Source organism: Rhincodon typus, chromosome 11, assembly GCF_021869965.1.
Source record: "Rhincodon typus isolate 14 chromosome 11, sRhiTyp1.1, whole genome shotgun sequence".
Lineage (NCBI taxonomy): Eukaryota > Metazoa > Chordata > Chondrichthyes > Orectolobiformes > Rhincodontidae > Rhincodon > Rhincodon typus.
The window spans coordinates 6125101-6140886 of NC_063342.1; the positions used below are offsets into that span (position 1 = coordinate 6125101).

The window sequence follows — 15786 nt, forward strand, 5'->3', positions numbered from 1 at the left end:
CTGGGTAAGGATGGCAGATTTTCCTCACCGCGGTGGGTCTGGAGTCACATGCAAGCTAGCCTGGGTAAGGATGGCAGATTTTCCTCACCGTGGTGGGTCTGGAGTCACATGCAAGCTAGACTGGGTAAGGATGGCAGATTTTCCTCCCTAAAGGTCATTAATGAGCCAGATGGATTTTAATGGCAATTAATGAGAGCCTCATGGTTACCATTGATGAGCTGTATTTTCCAGATTGAATGAACTGAATTGAAATTCCATTAGTTGACATGGTGGGATTTGAACCCATGTTGCTAGATTGTTACCCTGTGATGCTATAATAAAGGCAAAATTCTGCAGATTCTGGAAATATGAAACAAACACAGAGAATGCTGGAGAACCTCAGCAGGACTGTGGAGAGGGAAACATAGTTAACGTCTTGAGTCTATAAGACTGTAAGAAAAAGTAACAGGAGCAGGCCATTCAGCCCCTTGAGTCTGCTCTACCATTTAACAGGATCATGACTGACATGACATTCCTCACATCACTTTCCTGCCCTTTCCCCATAACCCTTGAATCGTTGACTGACTAAGAATCCATCTATCTCAGCCTTAAATATACACAATATCCCCACAGCTCTTTGTGGCAAGGAGTTTCAAAGTCTCACAACCCCCTGAGAGAAGAAATGCCTCCTCATCTCAGCCTTAAATTGACGTTCCTTTATTTTTAGATGATGCCCTCTGGTCCTAGACTTTCCCACGAGGGGAAACATTCTCTCAGCACTTCCTCTGTCAAGCCCCTTAAGAATCCAATATGTTTCAATGAGATCACCTCTCATGCTTCTAAACTCCAGTGAGTAGAGTCCCAGCCTGCTAAGTCTTTGCTCATAAGAAAATCCCTCCATGCCAGGCATCACTCTAATAAACCTTGTCTCAACTGCCTCCAAAGAAATGATATCTTTCCTTAAATAAGGGGACCAAAGAAAAATCAGACAATGTGCCTTAATGACTACTGCCTGGTGGCCCTGACATCCATCATTATGAAGTGCTTTGAGAGGTTAGTAATAGCATACATCAACTCCAGCCTCCCAGGGGAGGCAATGTGCATTATCGCTGGACTGTGAATCTAGAGACCCAGATAATGTTCTGGGGACCTGGGTTCAAATCTCGCCGTGGCAGATGGTGGAATTTGAGTTCAATAAAATATCTCGAATTAAGAGTCTAACGATGATTGTGAGTCCATTGTCGATTGCTGGAAAAACCCATCTGGTTCACTAATGTCCTTTAGAGAAGGAAACTGCCATCCTTACCTGGTCTGGCCTACATGTGACTCCAGACCCAAAGCAATGTGGTTGACTCTTAACTGCCTTCTGGGCAATTATGGATGACAATATATGCCGCCTGGACAGTGACGCCTTCTTCCCGTGAATGAATAAAGGAAAAAATAGATTGCCTTGATCTTTGCCTACTGTCGCGTCCACAGCAGACACCATCTCCCTGGCCCTATACTCATCCCTGGAACATCTGGGTAACAAGGACACCGACGTCAGATGCCTATTTATTGACTTTAACCTCGGCTTCAACATCATTATTCTAACTGAACTCATCTCCAAACTCTGAGACCTAGGGCTCTGCTCTCCCCTCTGCAACTGGATCCTTGAGTTCCTGACACACAGACAGCAATCAGTAAGGATATGCAACAACATCTCCTCCACAATAATCCTCAATACCAGTGCCCTGCAAGACTGTGTACTCAGTCCCTTACTGTACTCCCAGTACACTCAGACTGTGTGGCCAAATTCAGCTCTAACCCCATTTACAAATTTGCTGAATACACCACCGTAGTGGATCAGATCTCAAACAATGATGAGACAGAGTACAAGAAGGAGATGGACAAAAATAGGAATTGCTGGAAAGGCTCAGCAGATCTGGCAGCATCTGCGGAGACAAATCAGGGTTAACGTTTTGGATCAAATGACCCTTGCTCAGAACTTCCCCAGTTCTGAGAAAGGATCACTTGACCTAAAACATTAACTCTGTTTTCTCTCCACAGATGCTGCCAGACCTGCTGAGCTTTTCCAGCAATTCCTATTTTTTGTCTCTGATTTACAGCATCTGCAGTGCTTTCAGTTTTTAAGGAGATAGACACCTTTGTAACATGGTGCAAAGACAGCAATCTCTCCCCCAGTGTCAGCAAAATGAAAGAGTGGTCATTGACTCCAGGAAGTAGAGTGGGGGGCATGCCCCTGTCTGTATCAATGGTGCTGAGGTGGAGGTGGTAGACAGGTTCAAGTTCCGAGAAGTAATAATCACCAACGTTCTATCCTGGTCCATCCACATCAATGCTACAGTCACAAAAGCACACCAGTGCCTCTACTGCATCAGAAACTCGGGAACTTGAGCATGTCCACAATGACTCTTTCCAATTTTTATAGATGCACCATAGAAGACATCCTATCCAGATGCATCACAGCTTGGTATGGCAACTGCTCTTCCCAAGACCCAAAGAAATTACAGAGGGTTGTGAGCACAGCCCAGTCCATCATGCAAACCAACCTCCCATCCATTGACTCCGTCTACACTTCCCGCTGCCTCAGGAAAGCAGCCAACATAATCAAAGACCCCTCCCACTCCGATTATACTCTCTTCCACCCTCTTCCATTGGACAGAAGATATAACAGTTTGAAAACATGTACCAACAGACTAAAGAACATCTTCTTTCTCGCTGTTATCACACATATGAACAGACCTCTCGTATATTAGAGTTGACCTTTCTCTGCACCTTCTCAGTAGCTGTAACACTACATTCTGCATTTTATTCTATTACCCAGATGTACTAATGTAAGGTATGATTTATCTGTTTAGCATGCAAAACAATACTTTTCACTGTATTTCAGTATATGTGACAATAGTAAATCAAATCAAAACTGCTCACAGAACTCCAGATGTGATCTCACCAGCACCTTGCGTAGTTGCAGATGGATTTCCCTGCTCCCATTACTCTACTTCAGAAGATCTTCATGTGTTCTGAAGAAGAGTCATGTACCAGTCTCAAAACATTAACGTTGTTTCTCTCTCTTCACAGGTGCTACCAGACCTGCTGAGTTTCTCCAGCATTCTTTGTGTTTGCTTCTGAATCCAGTGATGTTCCCATGGTACCACCACGCAGTATAACTGCCAGCAAAGCACAAACTGTAGTTTCTTCACAATGGATTTGTAAACATACCTGGGCCTTTCGCTCTCCCGTGAACAATACGGCCCAATCGAAATATCACAGCTCTTTCATATTCGTTGACAATCTGAAAGAACAAAGCCTACACGTCATTCACTGATAACTCTCATTGTCCACTGACTCTGAAAGCAACATCTCTGTAACGTTTATACCAAGAGAGGAGCTGTGAACCAGCTGGCTTTACGTAGCCCCTTCCTGTCGTGTTTTATTTTTCAGTCAGTATGTCCCATTTGAATATTCATACTCGGGACCTCTTCCAATACGTTCCTCCAAAGCTGGAACCTACCTGAGCAGTTCCCCCATAAGGGATGAGCATGTTGTGATGTTGAGTGTAATTGCCAGTGATGTGACCAATCTAACATTGTTCCTGGTTTATTTCCTGTTGACGTTGTAGGGACATCCAGTGAGTGCATTGCAGTGTGAGAATGAACAGGGTCAAAAGCATCTCAATGTTTCAACCACACAGCAGCAGAGTGGTGAGAAACCGATACCAATTGTCAACGCACAGGCCACACTAACAGCTATGGTAGCATCATGGTTCCGTGAAAGCCTGGGTTCCAATCCCACCACTTCTTCTTGGGTTCAAAGCTCCGACCTACAGTGCCACGACCTCCACTATGGAGGCAGGTCCCAAATCTATGCCAACAAGCACTGGGATCAAATTCAAGCTGTTGGTACCACTCTGATCCACATCAGCTGCCCAGCCCACGGAGGTAGCTATGAGGTAACCATGAGGTCTGGGACAATTTCCTGGAGCAATATATTGTAGTTCCAACCACAAAACTAGTTATTTTGGATACAGAAATAGGGAAGGTTTAATAAATGATCTCAGAAGAAAAGATCCTTTTGGTAACAGTGATCATAACATGATAGAATTTAGCAACACTACATCAGAACTGGGATCAGGAGTAGACAACTCAACCCCTCAAGCCTGTTCTGCCATTTAATATAATCATGAATGATTTCATTGAGGTAACAAGAACAGAGATAGCAGTCAGAGATAACACAGTGAGGAGCTGGAGAAACACAGCAGGCCAGGCAGCATCAGAGGAGCTTTTTTCTGAAGGAGGGTCCTGACCCAAAACGTCAACTTTCCTGTTTCTCTGATGCTGCCTGGCCTGCTGTGTTCCTGTAGCTCCACACTTTGTTATCTATGAATAATTTCATGTTGGCCTCAATTCTACTATCAGAGTCCTAAACTCAAACTGAAAACTTTATTTCTATTTTAGCAAGTAGAAATATTCCCCAATCCTTCTCACCAAACAGTTTATTCTCATGTACTCACATCACGCTGTGATATACCTCTGTCACAGGTCTCTATGCAGGTCAGTCTCCATCCACATTCTTTATCATATCCTACTCACCTCTTGGTTTGGAGTGTTTGCTTCTCACAGTAAACATTAGTTAACGTACCAGTGCCTTTTGCACCGGATTGCCAAATTCCCAGTTTCACTCACTTAGTCTTTGTCTCACTCAAGAGAGATTTGCACTCAGTGACTGCATAGTGCAAAAGGTCCTTTTCTTGTATGTGTCTGCTCGAGTCACTTTTAAGCAAAATAAACCAGCATCTCGTTTACACAAAGGATTTCAGGTGTTTAAATGCGAATGGCCAGTGTCATAAAACTTTCTCTTTTTATTAGTCTATTTTAACCTACTCAAAGGCTACTGCCTGAATCCGAAATTAAGTTTAAAACTGAACTTGGAAAAGACACATCAGCTGAATTCCTACTTTGAAACAACTTCCCAGATTTGCTCACCCCCTCTGTCTGACTCAGATGAAATCTCCACTCTCAGAGTGTGCACCTCACTGACAGAGCAGTGCAAAAAATCCTCTCAGATCAGGCAATAAATTCTGACCCAGTCCAGCAATGCCCAAATCTGGTGAAAGAGAATTAAAAATAATCCCTTCGAGGTCTCTGAGCTTCTCCTATTTTGGCCTCTTGATACCTCTGGGTTTTAAATACTCTGCTAGTAGTCACACTTCAGCTGTTTAGGCTCCAACTGCTTTGGAAGCCCTTCCTTAACCCTCTCCATTTCACTTTCCTGTTTCAAGAGGAAATTTAAAACTCAGTTTTTTGGTTAACTGTTTGGTTCATCACTCCTGACATCCTCATGTGAGCCGGTGTTATATTTCACATCATAATGTTTCTGTGAGTTGCCTTGTATCACATTAAACAGCCTACGTTGATGAGATGAGAACACTACCATAGATTTATTGAGTTACTTGTTGGATCACTGCCTGAATGTGCAGCAAGTATCTGTAACCCTGTCAGTTTTAATAACTGAAATGGCAACAACCTTGTTGAGAGAACAGCGTCACAGGTCTGTCCCTGCTCTTTGTTGGACGAATCCATCTGTGTTGTGAGGCATGACAAAATTGGAGCTGCGGATATACAAACATGGAAATTAAGAACAGGAGTAGGCCACTCGGCCTTTCGAACCTGCTCCACCATTCAATATGATCATGACTGATCATCCAACTGAGTCCCCTGTTCCTGCTTTCTCCCCCATACCCATTGGTCCCTTTAGCCCTAAGAACTATATCTAATTCCTTCTTGAAAACATTCAATGTTTTGGCCTCAACCGCTTCCTGTGGCAGAGAATTCCACAGGCTCACCATGCTCTGGGTGAAGATATTTTTCCTCAGCCCAGTTGTAAATGACTTAACTCATTTCCTTAGACTGGTCCCTGGTACTGGACTGCCCAGTGATTGGGAACATCCTTCCTGCATTTATATCCTTCCTACATCCAAGTCTAGGCCTGTTAGAATTTTCTAGGTTTCTGCAATATCCCCTTTCATTCTTATAAACCTCAGTGAATATAGCCCTAACCGATCCAGTCTCTCTTCATACATCAGTCCTGCCATTTCAGGAATCAGTCTGGTAAACCTTCACTGCAGTCCCTCCATCACCAGAGCACCTTCCTCAGATAAAGCCATGATTAAGAGGGACGGCTGGGGGAATTTGTATTGTGCCGCTAGAGGTGAAATTTTTGGACCATGGGTGCACAGTGGCTCAGTGGTTAGCAATACTGCCTCACAGCGCCAGTGACCCAGGTTCGATTCCATCCTGGGGCGACTGTCTGCACATTCTCCCAATGTCTGTGTGGGTTTCCTCCGGGTGCTCTGGTGTCCACCCACAGTCCGAAGATGTGCAGGGTAGGTGGATTGGCCATGCTAAATTGCCCATAGTGTCCAGGGATGTGGAGCTTAGGTGGGTTATATGGGGATGGGTCGGTGTGGACTTGTTGGGCCAAAGGGCCTGGTTCCACACTGTAGGGATTCAACGATTCTATGATAAAGAGACCGACTGCATACAGCACCTCAGGTGTGGCCTCATTAAGGCCCTGTACAATTGCAGCAAGACACCCCTGTTCCTGTACTCAAATCCTCTCACTATGAAGGCCAGTGTACCATTTACCTGCCTCACTGCCTGCTTCCCCTGCATGCTTACTTTCAGTGACTGCTGTACAAAGACACCCAGGTCTCATCGTACATTCTCTCTCTCAATTTAGAGCCATTCGGATAATAATCTGCCTTCCTCCTTCTGCTACCAAAGTGGATAACCTCATTTATTTACATTATACTGCCATGTATTTGCCCATTACCTCAGCCTGTCCAACTCACAGTGAAGCATCTCTGCATCTGCTGCACAGCTCACTCTCCCACCCAGCTTTGTGTTAGCTGCAGATTTTACTGAGGGTGAACCAAAATGTGGAAGATAGTGCGTTAATTGTTAAACGTTCATGGGGCACGCCTCGTCGTTGTCAGGGAGCGTCAGTGGTGGAACGGAGTGTGGGGGAAATGGTCTTGATGAAGACACAGTGTTTATAAGATGCTAAAGGGGATAAACGTAAAATGAACACTGAGCTACATGTTTGTTGCAGCAACAATTCAGCCTCACAGGGTCAGTCTCGTCAGCCACATTCACCAACAATAACATAGCACAAGGCACTCACAGCTACCAAAATGCTTCATGACTGCCATTGCTGCGTCAGAGTTTATGAACCTAAAATCTTATCCCACTCATCTTATCTTATCTTAACTCCTAGTTAAGAACTAGGAGTAGGCCATTCAGCCCTTCCAGCCTGCTCCACCATCTAATATGAATATGGCTGATCTCATCTCAGCCTCAACTTCTCTTTCCTGCCTGCTCTCAATAACCCTTGAACCTATTATTAATTAAAAATCTATTTATCTATCTCCTCCTCAAATTTACTCAGAATCCCAGCATCCACTGCACTCTGTGGGAGTGAATTCCACAAACTCACGACCCTTTGAGAGAAGTAAATCTGCCACCCCTTGTCCTAAAGCTATGACCTCTCATTCTAGATTGCCCCACATGAGGAAACATTACCATTTGTTAATCCCCTTCAGCATCTTATATACCTCAATTAGATCTGTTCTCATTCTTACAAACTCCAGACAACCTGGGCCGAAGCTGCTCCATCTCTCTTAATGAGACAAACCCCATATCTCTGGAATCAATCTGGTGAACTTCCTCTGAACTACCTCCAATACAATTGTACCCTTCCTTAAGTAAGGGCATTAAAACTGCACACAATAATCCAGGTTCAGGCTCAGTAATGCCTTGTACAATTGTAGCAAGCACAGCTTGCATGTATCAATGAAATTTGCCTCAACGGTTCCATGTAGGTTATAGGGAATGAAAGAACTGCTACTTCTGGAAGTATTTTCTGCATTTAGTCTGGGCACATACATTAGCTCCAGACCAGAACAAGAGTGTACAGGAACAAAACATTGCAGATACTCGTAACCTGAAATAAAAGCAGAAATTTTGGAGTATGCTCAGTTGGTCTGAAAGCATTGATAGTTAATCTATTTAACTCTTAGCTCATCTCCAAAGTGGCCCAGCAAAACTCTCAGTAAGATCAAACTATTTTATCAATGACCTTCCCTCCCTCACAAAGTCAGAAGTGGGGATGTTTTGCAAGTTCTCCGATACTGAAGCAGTCCATGCAAAAATGCAGCAAGGCCTGGACAACATTCAGGTTTGGGCTGATAAATGGCAAGTAATATTTGCGCACACACAAGTGCCAAGCAATGACCACCTCCAACAAGAGATAATCTAACCATTGCCCTTGATATTCAATGGCGCTATCATTGCTGAATGACCCACTATCAACATCCTGGGGATCACCATTGACCAGAAACTGAACTGGATCAGTTACTGTCTGCAAGAGCAGGTCAAAGGCTGGAAATCCTGCAGCGAGTAATTCACCTCCTGACTCCCCAAAGCCAGCCCACCATCTATAAGGTACAAGTCATGAGCGTGATGGAATACCCCCCACTTGCCTGGATGGGTGCAGCCCCAACAACATTCAAGAAGCTTTACACCATCCAGGACAAAGCAGCCCGCTTGATTGGCACCGCATCTACAAACATTCACTCCCTCCACCGCTGACACTCAGTAGCAGCAGTGTGCACCATCTACAAGATGCATTGTAGAAATTTAACAATGCTCCTTTGACACCAACTTCCAAATCTGCAACCTCTAACCATCTAGAAGGACAAGGGCAGCAGATACACGGGAACACCACCACCTACAAGTTCCCCTCCAAGCCACTCACCATGCTGATTTGGAAATATATCGTCGTTCCTTCACTGTCGCTGGGTCAAAATCCTGGAGTTCCCTCCCTAAGAGGCATTGTGGGTCAACCTACAGCACATGGAATGCAGCGGTTCAAGATGGCAGCTCACCCACACCTTCTCAAAGGGGGCAAGTAGGGACGGGCAATAAATGCTGACCCAGCCAATGAGAGCCACAGTTTCATGCTTTAAGAAAATGGCAATCAGTTCCTACATTCTTATGTGGGCAACCACAGGGTGGAGAATGAACATCGGCCTTGCTAGTGATGCCCACGCCCATGGGTTTTGGAAGGGCATAGTTGCTGAATCTCTTCAGAGTGAGCGAATTGCAAAGGGATATGTGATTGTTGCGAGCAGGTCAGGTTTCTGATCAATTTTTGCAGCCTTGCTTTACAGCCTGCAGCTTAACACCTGCACAAAGATACAGTTAAGTACAGACATTGTAGCAGCCAAGGTACAAGATGTACAGGCTTTTGGCACAGACAAGACTGAGTGAAGAATGTGGGAGTAATCCTCTTATAAAGAGAGCTGAGGGTTTGAAGAAAATGCACAGGCAGTGAAAGGCTGGAGAGAAAAAATCTGAAAGTCTTGCTGGACCACGCCAGAAAGCAGTTGCAATTCAATGAGAGTTGTCTTGATTTGCTACATCTTCGATCAAACTGAGATTGAAGATAGGGGGAGATGGAAAAGGGGGTACTGGTGGCTCACTGTTGCCTGCTGTACATAACTTTAAGATGAAAATTACAGCAAACCAATCTCGCTATTAAACTGGACTCACATCTTGAAGCAGTCTAAATAAGACAACAGATTTCTTAGGAATATAGAGTCATACAGCACGGAAACAGACCCTTCAGTCCAACTCATCCATGCTAGCTCGATATCCTAAATTAATCTTGTCCCATTTGCCAGCATTTGGCCCATATCCCTTTAGACACCTCCTATTCATGTACCCAGCCAGATGCCTTTTAAATGTTGCAATTGTACCAGCCTCCATCACTTCCACGGACAACTCATTCCATACACATACCACCCTCTGTGTGAAAAAGTTGGCCTCAGGTCCGTTTTAAAGCTTTCCCCTCTCATCTTAAACCTATGCCCTCTAGTTGTGGACTTCCCCACTCTGGGCAAAGACCTTGTCTATTTACTCTGTCAGTGCCCCTCATGATTTTATAAACCTCTATAAAGTCACCCCTCAGCCTCCAACACTCCAGGGAAAGTAGTCCCAGCCTATTCAGCGTCTCCCTATAGCTCAAACCCTTCAAATTTGGTAGCAGCCTTGTTACACTTTCTCTTCAATTCTCTGCATCAAAGTAAGGCAGGAAATACAGCTGTCAACTGTTGCAAAGTAAGATCCCACAATCAGGAATGTGAGTAAGTAAGGATTATTTTTAATGACAATGTCGGGGAGGGGAGAGGTACTGATCAATTTGAAATACGCTGGCTGTAACCTTAAACTCAAGGCTGATCCATCTTTTAGGAAGCTGTGAGCAGAGATGAGGTCATTCCACCCCCATGAGACTGTTCTACCATTCACTGGGATCCTGGTGGATATCTATCCCAACTTCACCCACTGACCTTGGCTTCATATTGTGTCCTTGTCATGTTTTGATTGACATTCTCTCCTGAGCTCCTCCATGTGTAAGCCTGTGTTAGCCTCACCCAATGTGATCCCAGTACCATAGTCACTGACGGACTATTCAACTAGGTGGGATGCACCACACAGTGCAGTTATCAAATAATATTGCACACAGGGCCATTCAGCCTATTTAGCCCATGCTAGCTCTTTGGGACAGAGAACTAATTAATCTCATTTTTCCTTGTCACTTTCTAATAGACCAGGATATGTTTCCCTTCCAAGCATTTGTTAAGTTCTGTTGTGAATGCTTCCTCCCACCACCTTTCCAGGCAGCACCTTCCCCATCGTATCAACTCACTCATTACAGAAATGTACTCATGCCATCTTTTCGCTTTTTTCGCCAAATTCACACCCGCCCTAACACAGACCTTCCTCCTTCTCTTCTTTGCACTGTCTCCGTGCTTGTTTAAATCTTGTTAACATCTGTAACATCTACCATATCTGACAAATGTTTTCACTTGAAATGTTAACTTTGTTTCTCTCTCTCTTTTGCTCTCCACAGATATTGTCAGATCTACCACAGCCATATTTTTAAAACCTTCATTCATGGGATGTGGGCATTGCTGGCTGTGACAGTATTTATTTTCCTGTCCCTGGTTGGGGCAGTATTTATTTTCCTGTCCCTGGTTGGGGCAGTATTTATTTACCCATCCCTAGTTGCCCTTTAGAAGGTGATGGGGAGCTGCCTTCTTGAACTGCTGCAATTCATTTGGTCTAGGGGCACACCCAATTAAGACCAAGTCATAAAGTTAACTCCAGCGAACAGCTATAAGCGTTTTACAAAGATTAATCTGAACCGCTTTCTTTCTTGTACTTTATTCCTCTGTTTAGAAAGCTAAGGACGTTCTGATGAAGAGTCACCCAACTCGAAATGTTAATTCTGCTTTCTGTGCACAGATGCCATCAGACATGCTGAGTTCCACCAGCAATTTCTGTTTTCCTTTCAGATCTCCAGCATCGGCAGTCTGTCGTTTTATTTTGAGGATGCCAAATGCTTTTTTCTGAAAACTTCTGAACTTATTCTTGACGCCTTTGGAGATTTGAGTGCAAAGACACCCCAGCATCATCTGACATGGAGCAAACTAACAGTGCAGACCTCTAAAGCAAGTCTCTGTCCCTTTTCCAACAAATACCAAAACAAATAAAACGAGTCACACTTCAGCGAGCCAGGACCATGAACTTTCCCTAATTAGCAGAAGAGGGTCTTTAAAGTTTTGGAGTAGATTTGTAGCTTGGTTTGTGGGTGTTGAGGTTGGTTGGCTCTTGCTGAGGTTTGGAATGAATGAGGACAACAGCCATTCAATGTTTCTGAATTAAAATTCTGAATTAAAAGCTGAATTACAAACCATTAGAAATTTACCTTCATGCAGAACCAGATTGAGATGGGTAGAGTTGCGAGGGTAAAGATAATCGACAGGATGATTAGAATCCAACCAAAGCATCCCAGCCCTGCAGAGAAAGGCAGGCTATTAAAAGACACATCACAGACAGTACAAGGAGGAAGAGAGATACACACAGACAGGCACACATGCCTGTTGCTGCTTTTATTATTTATAACCTTGTTACCTGAAGCGCTGTACTGTGATTTTGAGCCCTCCTCGGCTCTTGCTGGAGCCAATTTACTTTGGTTCAATCTCATATTGAAGCTCCCTCCTCACACACCGTCTGCTTGAGACTCCAACCTTGCTAACAGCACCCGCCCACCTTAGCAGCAGCAGGAGGCGAAACCCAGCGAACTGGGCTGGACCAAGGCTAGGCCAGGCACGCCTCTGCTTTCGATAGGTTGGCCAGTGGGGGGGTGGGGGGTTGTCAAATCACTGAGGGACTGGAGACGGCTGGAAGAGGGATTTACATAAACATTGTGATTGCCAAGAGTTCCCTAAAGAGGCCTCTGCTCTTGGTGTACACACCAGACCGCTGACAAACGGGAGAAGGGCCTTTTCTGGGGTTTTTTTCCTCTCCCTTCTCTGGGACATGTACAAACACTGCCCCGGGTTTGTGTGATTTTATTGACGTGTGAGGGTAATGCTTCTGTCGGCAGGCATTAGAAGGAGGACAGCAAATGCATGGGAAGACCATTTTCCCTCCAATTCGCTCATTGTCCTCACTTACATAAATGTAGGCTGCTTGGCCCATCAAGCCTTCTCTACCTTTCAGCACAATCATGGCTGATCCTCCATCTCAACACCATACTCTCACTGTCTCCCCATACCCTCCAACACCTTTAGGAACATAAGAATTGACACACTGTCCTGACTGACAGAAATGTAAGAGAAAAGGACAAGCAGGAGGCCATTCAACCCCTGAGGCCTGTTCTGCCATTCAATAAGATCATGGCCCGAGTCCCTATACCTGCCTTTGGTCCATATCTCTTAAGACCTTGGCTTCACAAATTTCTTTGTCTCTTTCGAGATTTAAAATTAACAACTGATCCATCATCATTGCCACTTGTAGAAGAGAGTTTCAAACTTTTCCCACCCTTTGTGTGTAGAAGTGCTTCCTAACATCTCTCCTGAACGGTCTGGCCGTAATTCTCAGACTATATCCCCTAGTTCTAGAATCCCCAACCAGAGGATATAGTTTATCTTTATCTACCCTGTCTTTTCCTGTTTATATCTTGAAGATTTATATTAGATCACCCCTTAAGAAAGGGTTCAGAAAAGATTGACGAGGATGTTGCCAGGGTTGGAGGTTTTGAGCTACAGGGAGAGCCTGAATAAGCTGGGGCTATTTTCCCTGGAGTGTCGGAGGCTGCGGGGTGACCTTACAGAGATTTATAAAATCATGAGGGCCATGGATAGGATGAATAGCCAAGGTCTTTTCCCTGGGGTGGGGGAGTCCAAAACTAGAGGAAATAGGTTTAAGGTGAGAGGGGAAAGATTTAAAAGGGACCTAAGGGGCAATTTTTTTACATGGACAGTGGTGCCTGTATGGAATGAGCTGTCAGAGGAAGTGGATACAATTACAACATTTAGAAAGCATCTGGACGGGTACATGAATAGGAAGGGTTTAGAGATTTATAGATTTATATAGGGTATCTGGTCAGCATGTATGAGTTGGACCAAAGGGTCTGTTTCCATGCTGGATACCTCTATGATAACCTTCTAAATTCTGGAGAAAACAGGTCTCTAACCTTTAGCCTCTAGAAATCTATCTATTCCTCTCTTGAATATATTCCATAGGTTCACCACTGTCCAAGTGAAGAAATTTTCTCTTCATCTCAGCCCGAAATGGTCTCCCATGTGAACCTTTGATCGAGACCCATCCACCAGTCAGAGGAAATATCATGTATATCACTGTCCCTTCATTGTTGCTGGGTCAAAATCCTGGCATTCTCTTCCTGAGGGCATTGTGGGTCAACCTACGGCAGGTGGACTGCAATGGTTCAAGAAGACAGCTCACCACCAACTTCTCCAGGGGCTTCAAGGGTTGGGCAATAAATGCCTGAGACCCTCATATCCCATGAATGAGTATGTCAAAAAACAAACATGACGATCTGATGCCTTTGAAAGAACTATTCAATTCAACACTCCTATTGAATCTGATTTGATTTATTGCTGCCACACGAAACCTAAGCCCAGTGAAGTACTTTATTTTCTAAGCAGTACAGACAGATCATGGCAAACAAGGACATACAGATCGTAGAGTCTTAGTCGGAGTGAGGAATACAAGGTTATGGCTGCACAGGAGGTGCACAAAGTAAGGTGAACGTTAGCTGGATCAATATCATTTGAACCTAGAGAGGTCCCATCAGCAGTCTAATAGCAGCAGGGAAGAAGCTGTTCTTGATCCTGTTGGTGCGTGTTTTCAAGCTTCTGTATCTTCTGCCTTGATGGAAGAGGTTGGAAGAGAGCATTACCGGGGTGGAAAGGATTTTGGATGATGTTGGCCGCGTTTCTGCGGCAACAAGAAATGTAAATGGAATCCATGGGTGGGAGGTTGGCTTCCGTAATGATCTGGCCTGTTCTTACAAACCTTAGTTTCTTACAGTCCTGAGCAGGGCAGTTATGCACCCAGACAGTATGCTTTCTATAGTGCATCTATAGAAGTTGGTGAGGGACCTTATGGACATGCCATATTTCCTGAGCCACCTGAGGAAGAAGAGGCGTTATTGTGTCTTCTTGACGGTCGCATCTACGTGGGAAGTCCAGGACAGCTTGTTGGTTATTGTCACTCCTAGGACCTTGACGCTCTCAAACCTCTCCATCTTAGCTCTGTTGATGTGCATAGGGGCGTGCTCTCCTACCTTCTTTCTGCAGTCAATGATCAGTTCTTTAGTTTTGCTGACATTGAGAGAGAGGTTGTTCTCGTTGCACCAGCTCACCAAGCCCTCTAACTCCTTTCTGTACTCTGACTCATCATTGTTCAATATCTGTCCTACCACAGTGGTGTTGTCGGTGAACTTGTAGATGGCATTCATACAGAATTTGGCCACACAGTCGTGTGTGTACAGGAGTACAGTAGGGGGCTGAGAACTCATCCTTGCAGGGCTCCAGTGTTGAGGGTTATTATGGAGGAAGTGCTGTTGTCTATATTCACTGATTGCAGTCTGTGGGCAAGGAAGCCGAAGACCCAATTGCTGAGGATGGAGCCAACACCTAGGTCTTGGAGTTTTGAGATTGGTCTGGAAGGGATTATGGTAATGAGCTGTAGTCGATGAGTAGGAGTCTGATGTAGGTGTCCTTGTCATCCAGGAGTTCTAGGGATCAGTGTGGAGCTAGGGAAATGGTGTTCACTGTGGATCTGTTTTGCTGGTAAGCAAATTGCAGGTGATCGAGTCAGGCTGGGAGGCTGGAGTTGATGTGGGCCATGACCAGTCTCTCGAAGCACTTCATGGTCATGGAGGTGACTGCCACTGGGCAGTAATCATTAAGGCACATTGCATATGCTTTCTTCGGCACTGGGATGATGGAGGTAGGGACTTCAGTTTGTAGCAAGGAGAGGTTGAAGATGTCAGTGAACACTTCCGCCAGCTGGTCCACACAGGATCTAGGTGCCCAGCTGGGGTCTCTGTCTAGGTCCATCGCTTTCCTTGGGTTGACTCCCAGGGAGACCGATCTGATGTCTGCAGCGGTGACAGAGGGAGCAGGCGAGTCTGGGACTGTCGGGGCAGGTGTCACCATGCCGCTGGCATTGAGTACTTTTGGGAGGGATGTGCTTTTGTCCACGATCTTGTTCTGCTTCATAGAGTCATACAGCACGGAAACAGGCCCTTCATTTTGTATGCTGCTATGTTGTGTAGGCCTTGCCACAGGCGAAGGGTGTCCGTGTGGTTAGTTTCAGTCTCTGAGACAACAAGGTGCAGGGCTGGATGAACACAGCAGGCCAAGCAGCA

The 15786-nt window shown here is 44.9% G+C and overlaps 1 protein-coding gene across 1 annotated transcript in view; it reads right to left on the reverse strand.

Annotated features, from left to right (window-relative positions):
- Nucleotides 1–12164, reverse strand: part of LOC109936229 (stomatin-like) — a 26536-nt gene extending 14372 nt beyond the window's left edge. The window contains exons 1-3 of the mRNA XM_048602945.1: nucleotides 12018–12164; nucleotides 11812–11900; nucleotides 3202–3274 (exon numbers count right to left, since the gene is read on the reverse strand). Of these exons, the coding sequence (XP_048458902.1) occupies nucleotides 3202–3274; nucleotides 11812–11900; nucleotides 12018–12090 (235 nt within the window). The 5' untranslated portion in view covers nucleotides 12091–12164. The remainder of the gene's footprint in view (nucleotides 1–3201; nucleotides 3275–11811; nucleotides 11901–12017) is intronic.
- Between the last annotated feature and the right edge of the window lie 3622 nt (nucleotides 12165–15786).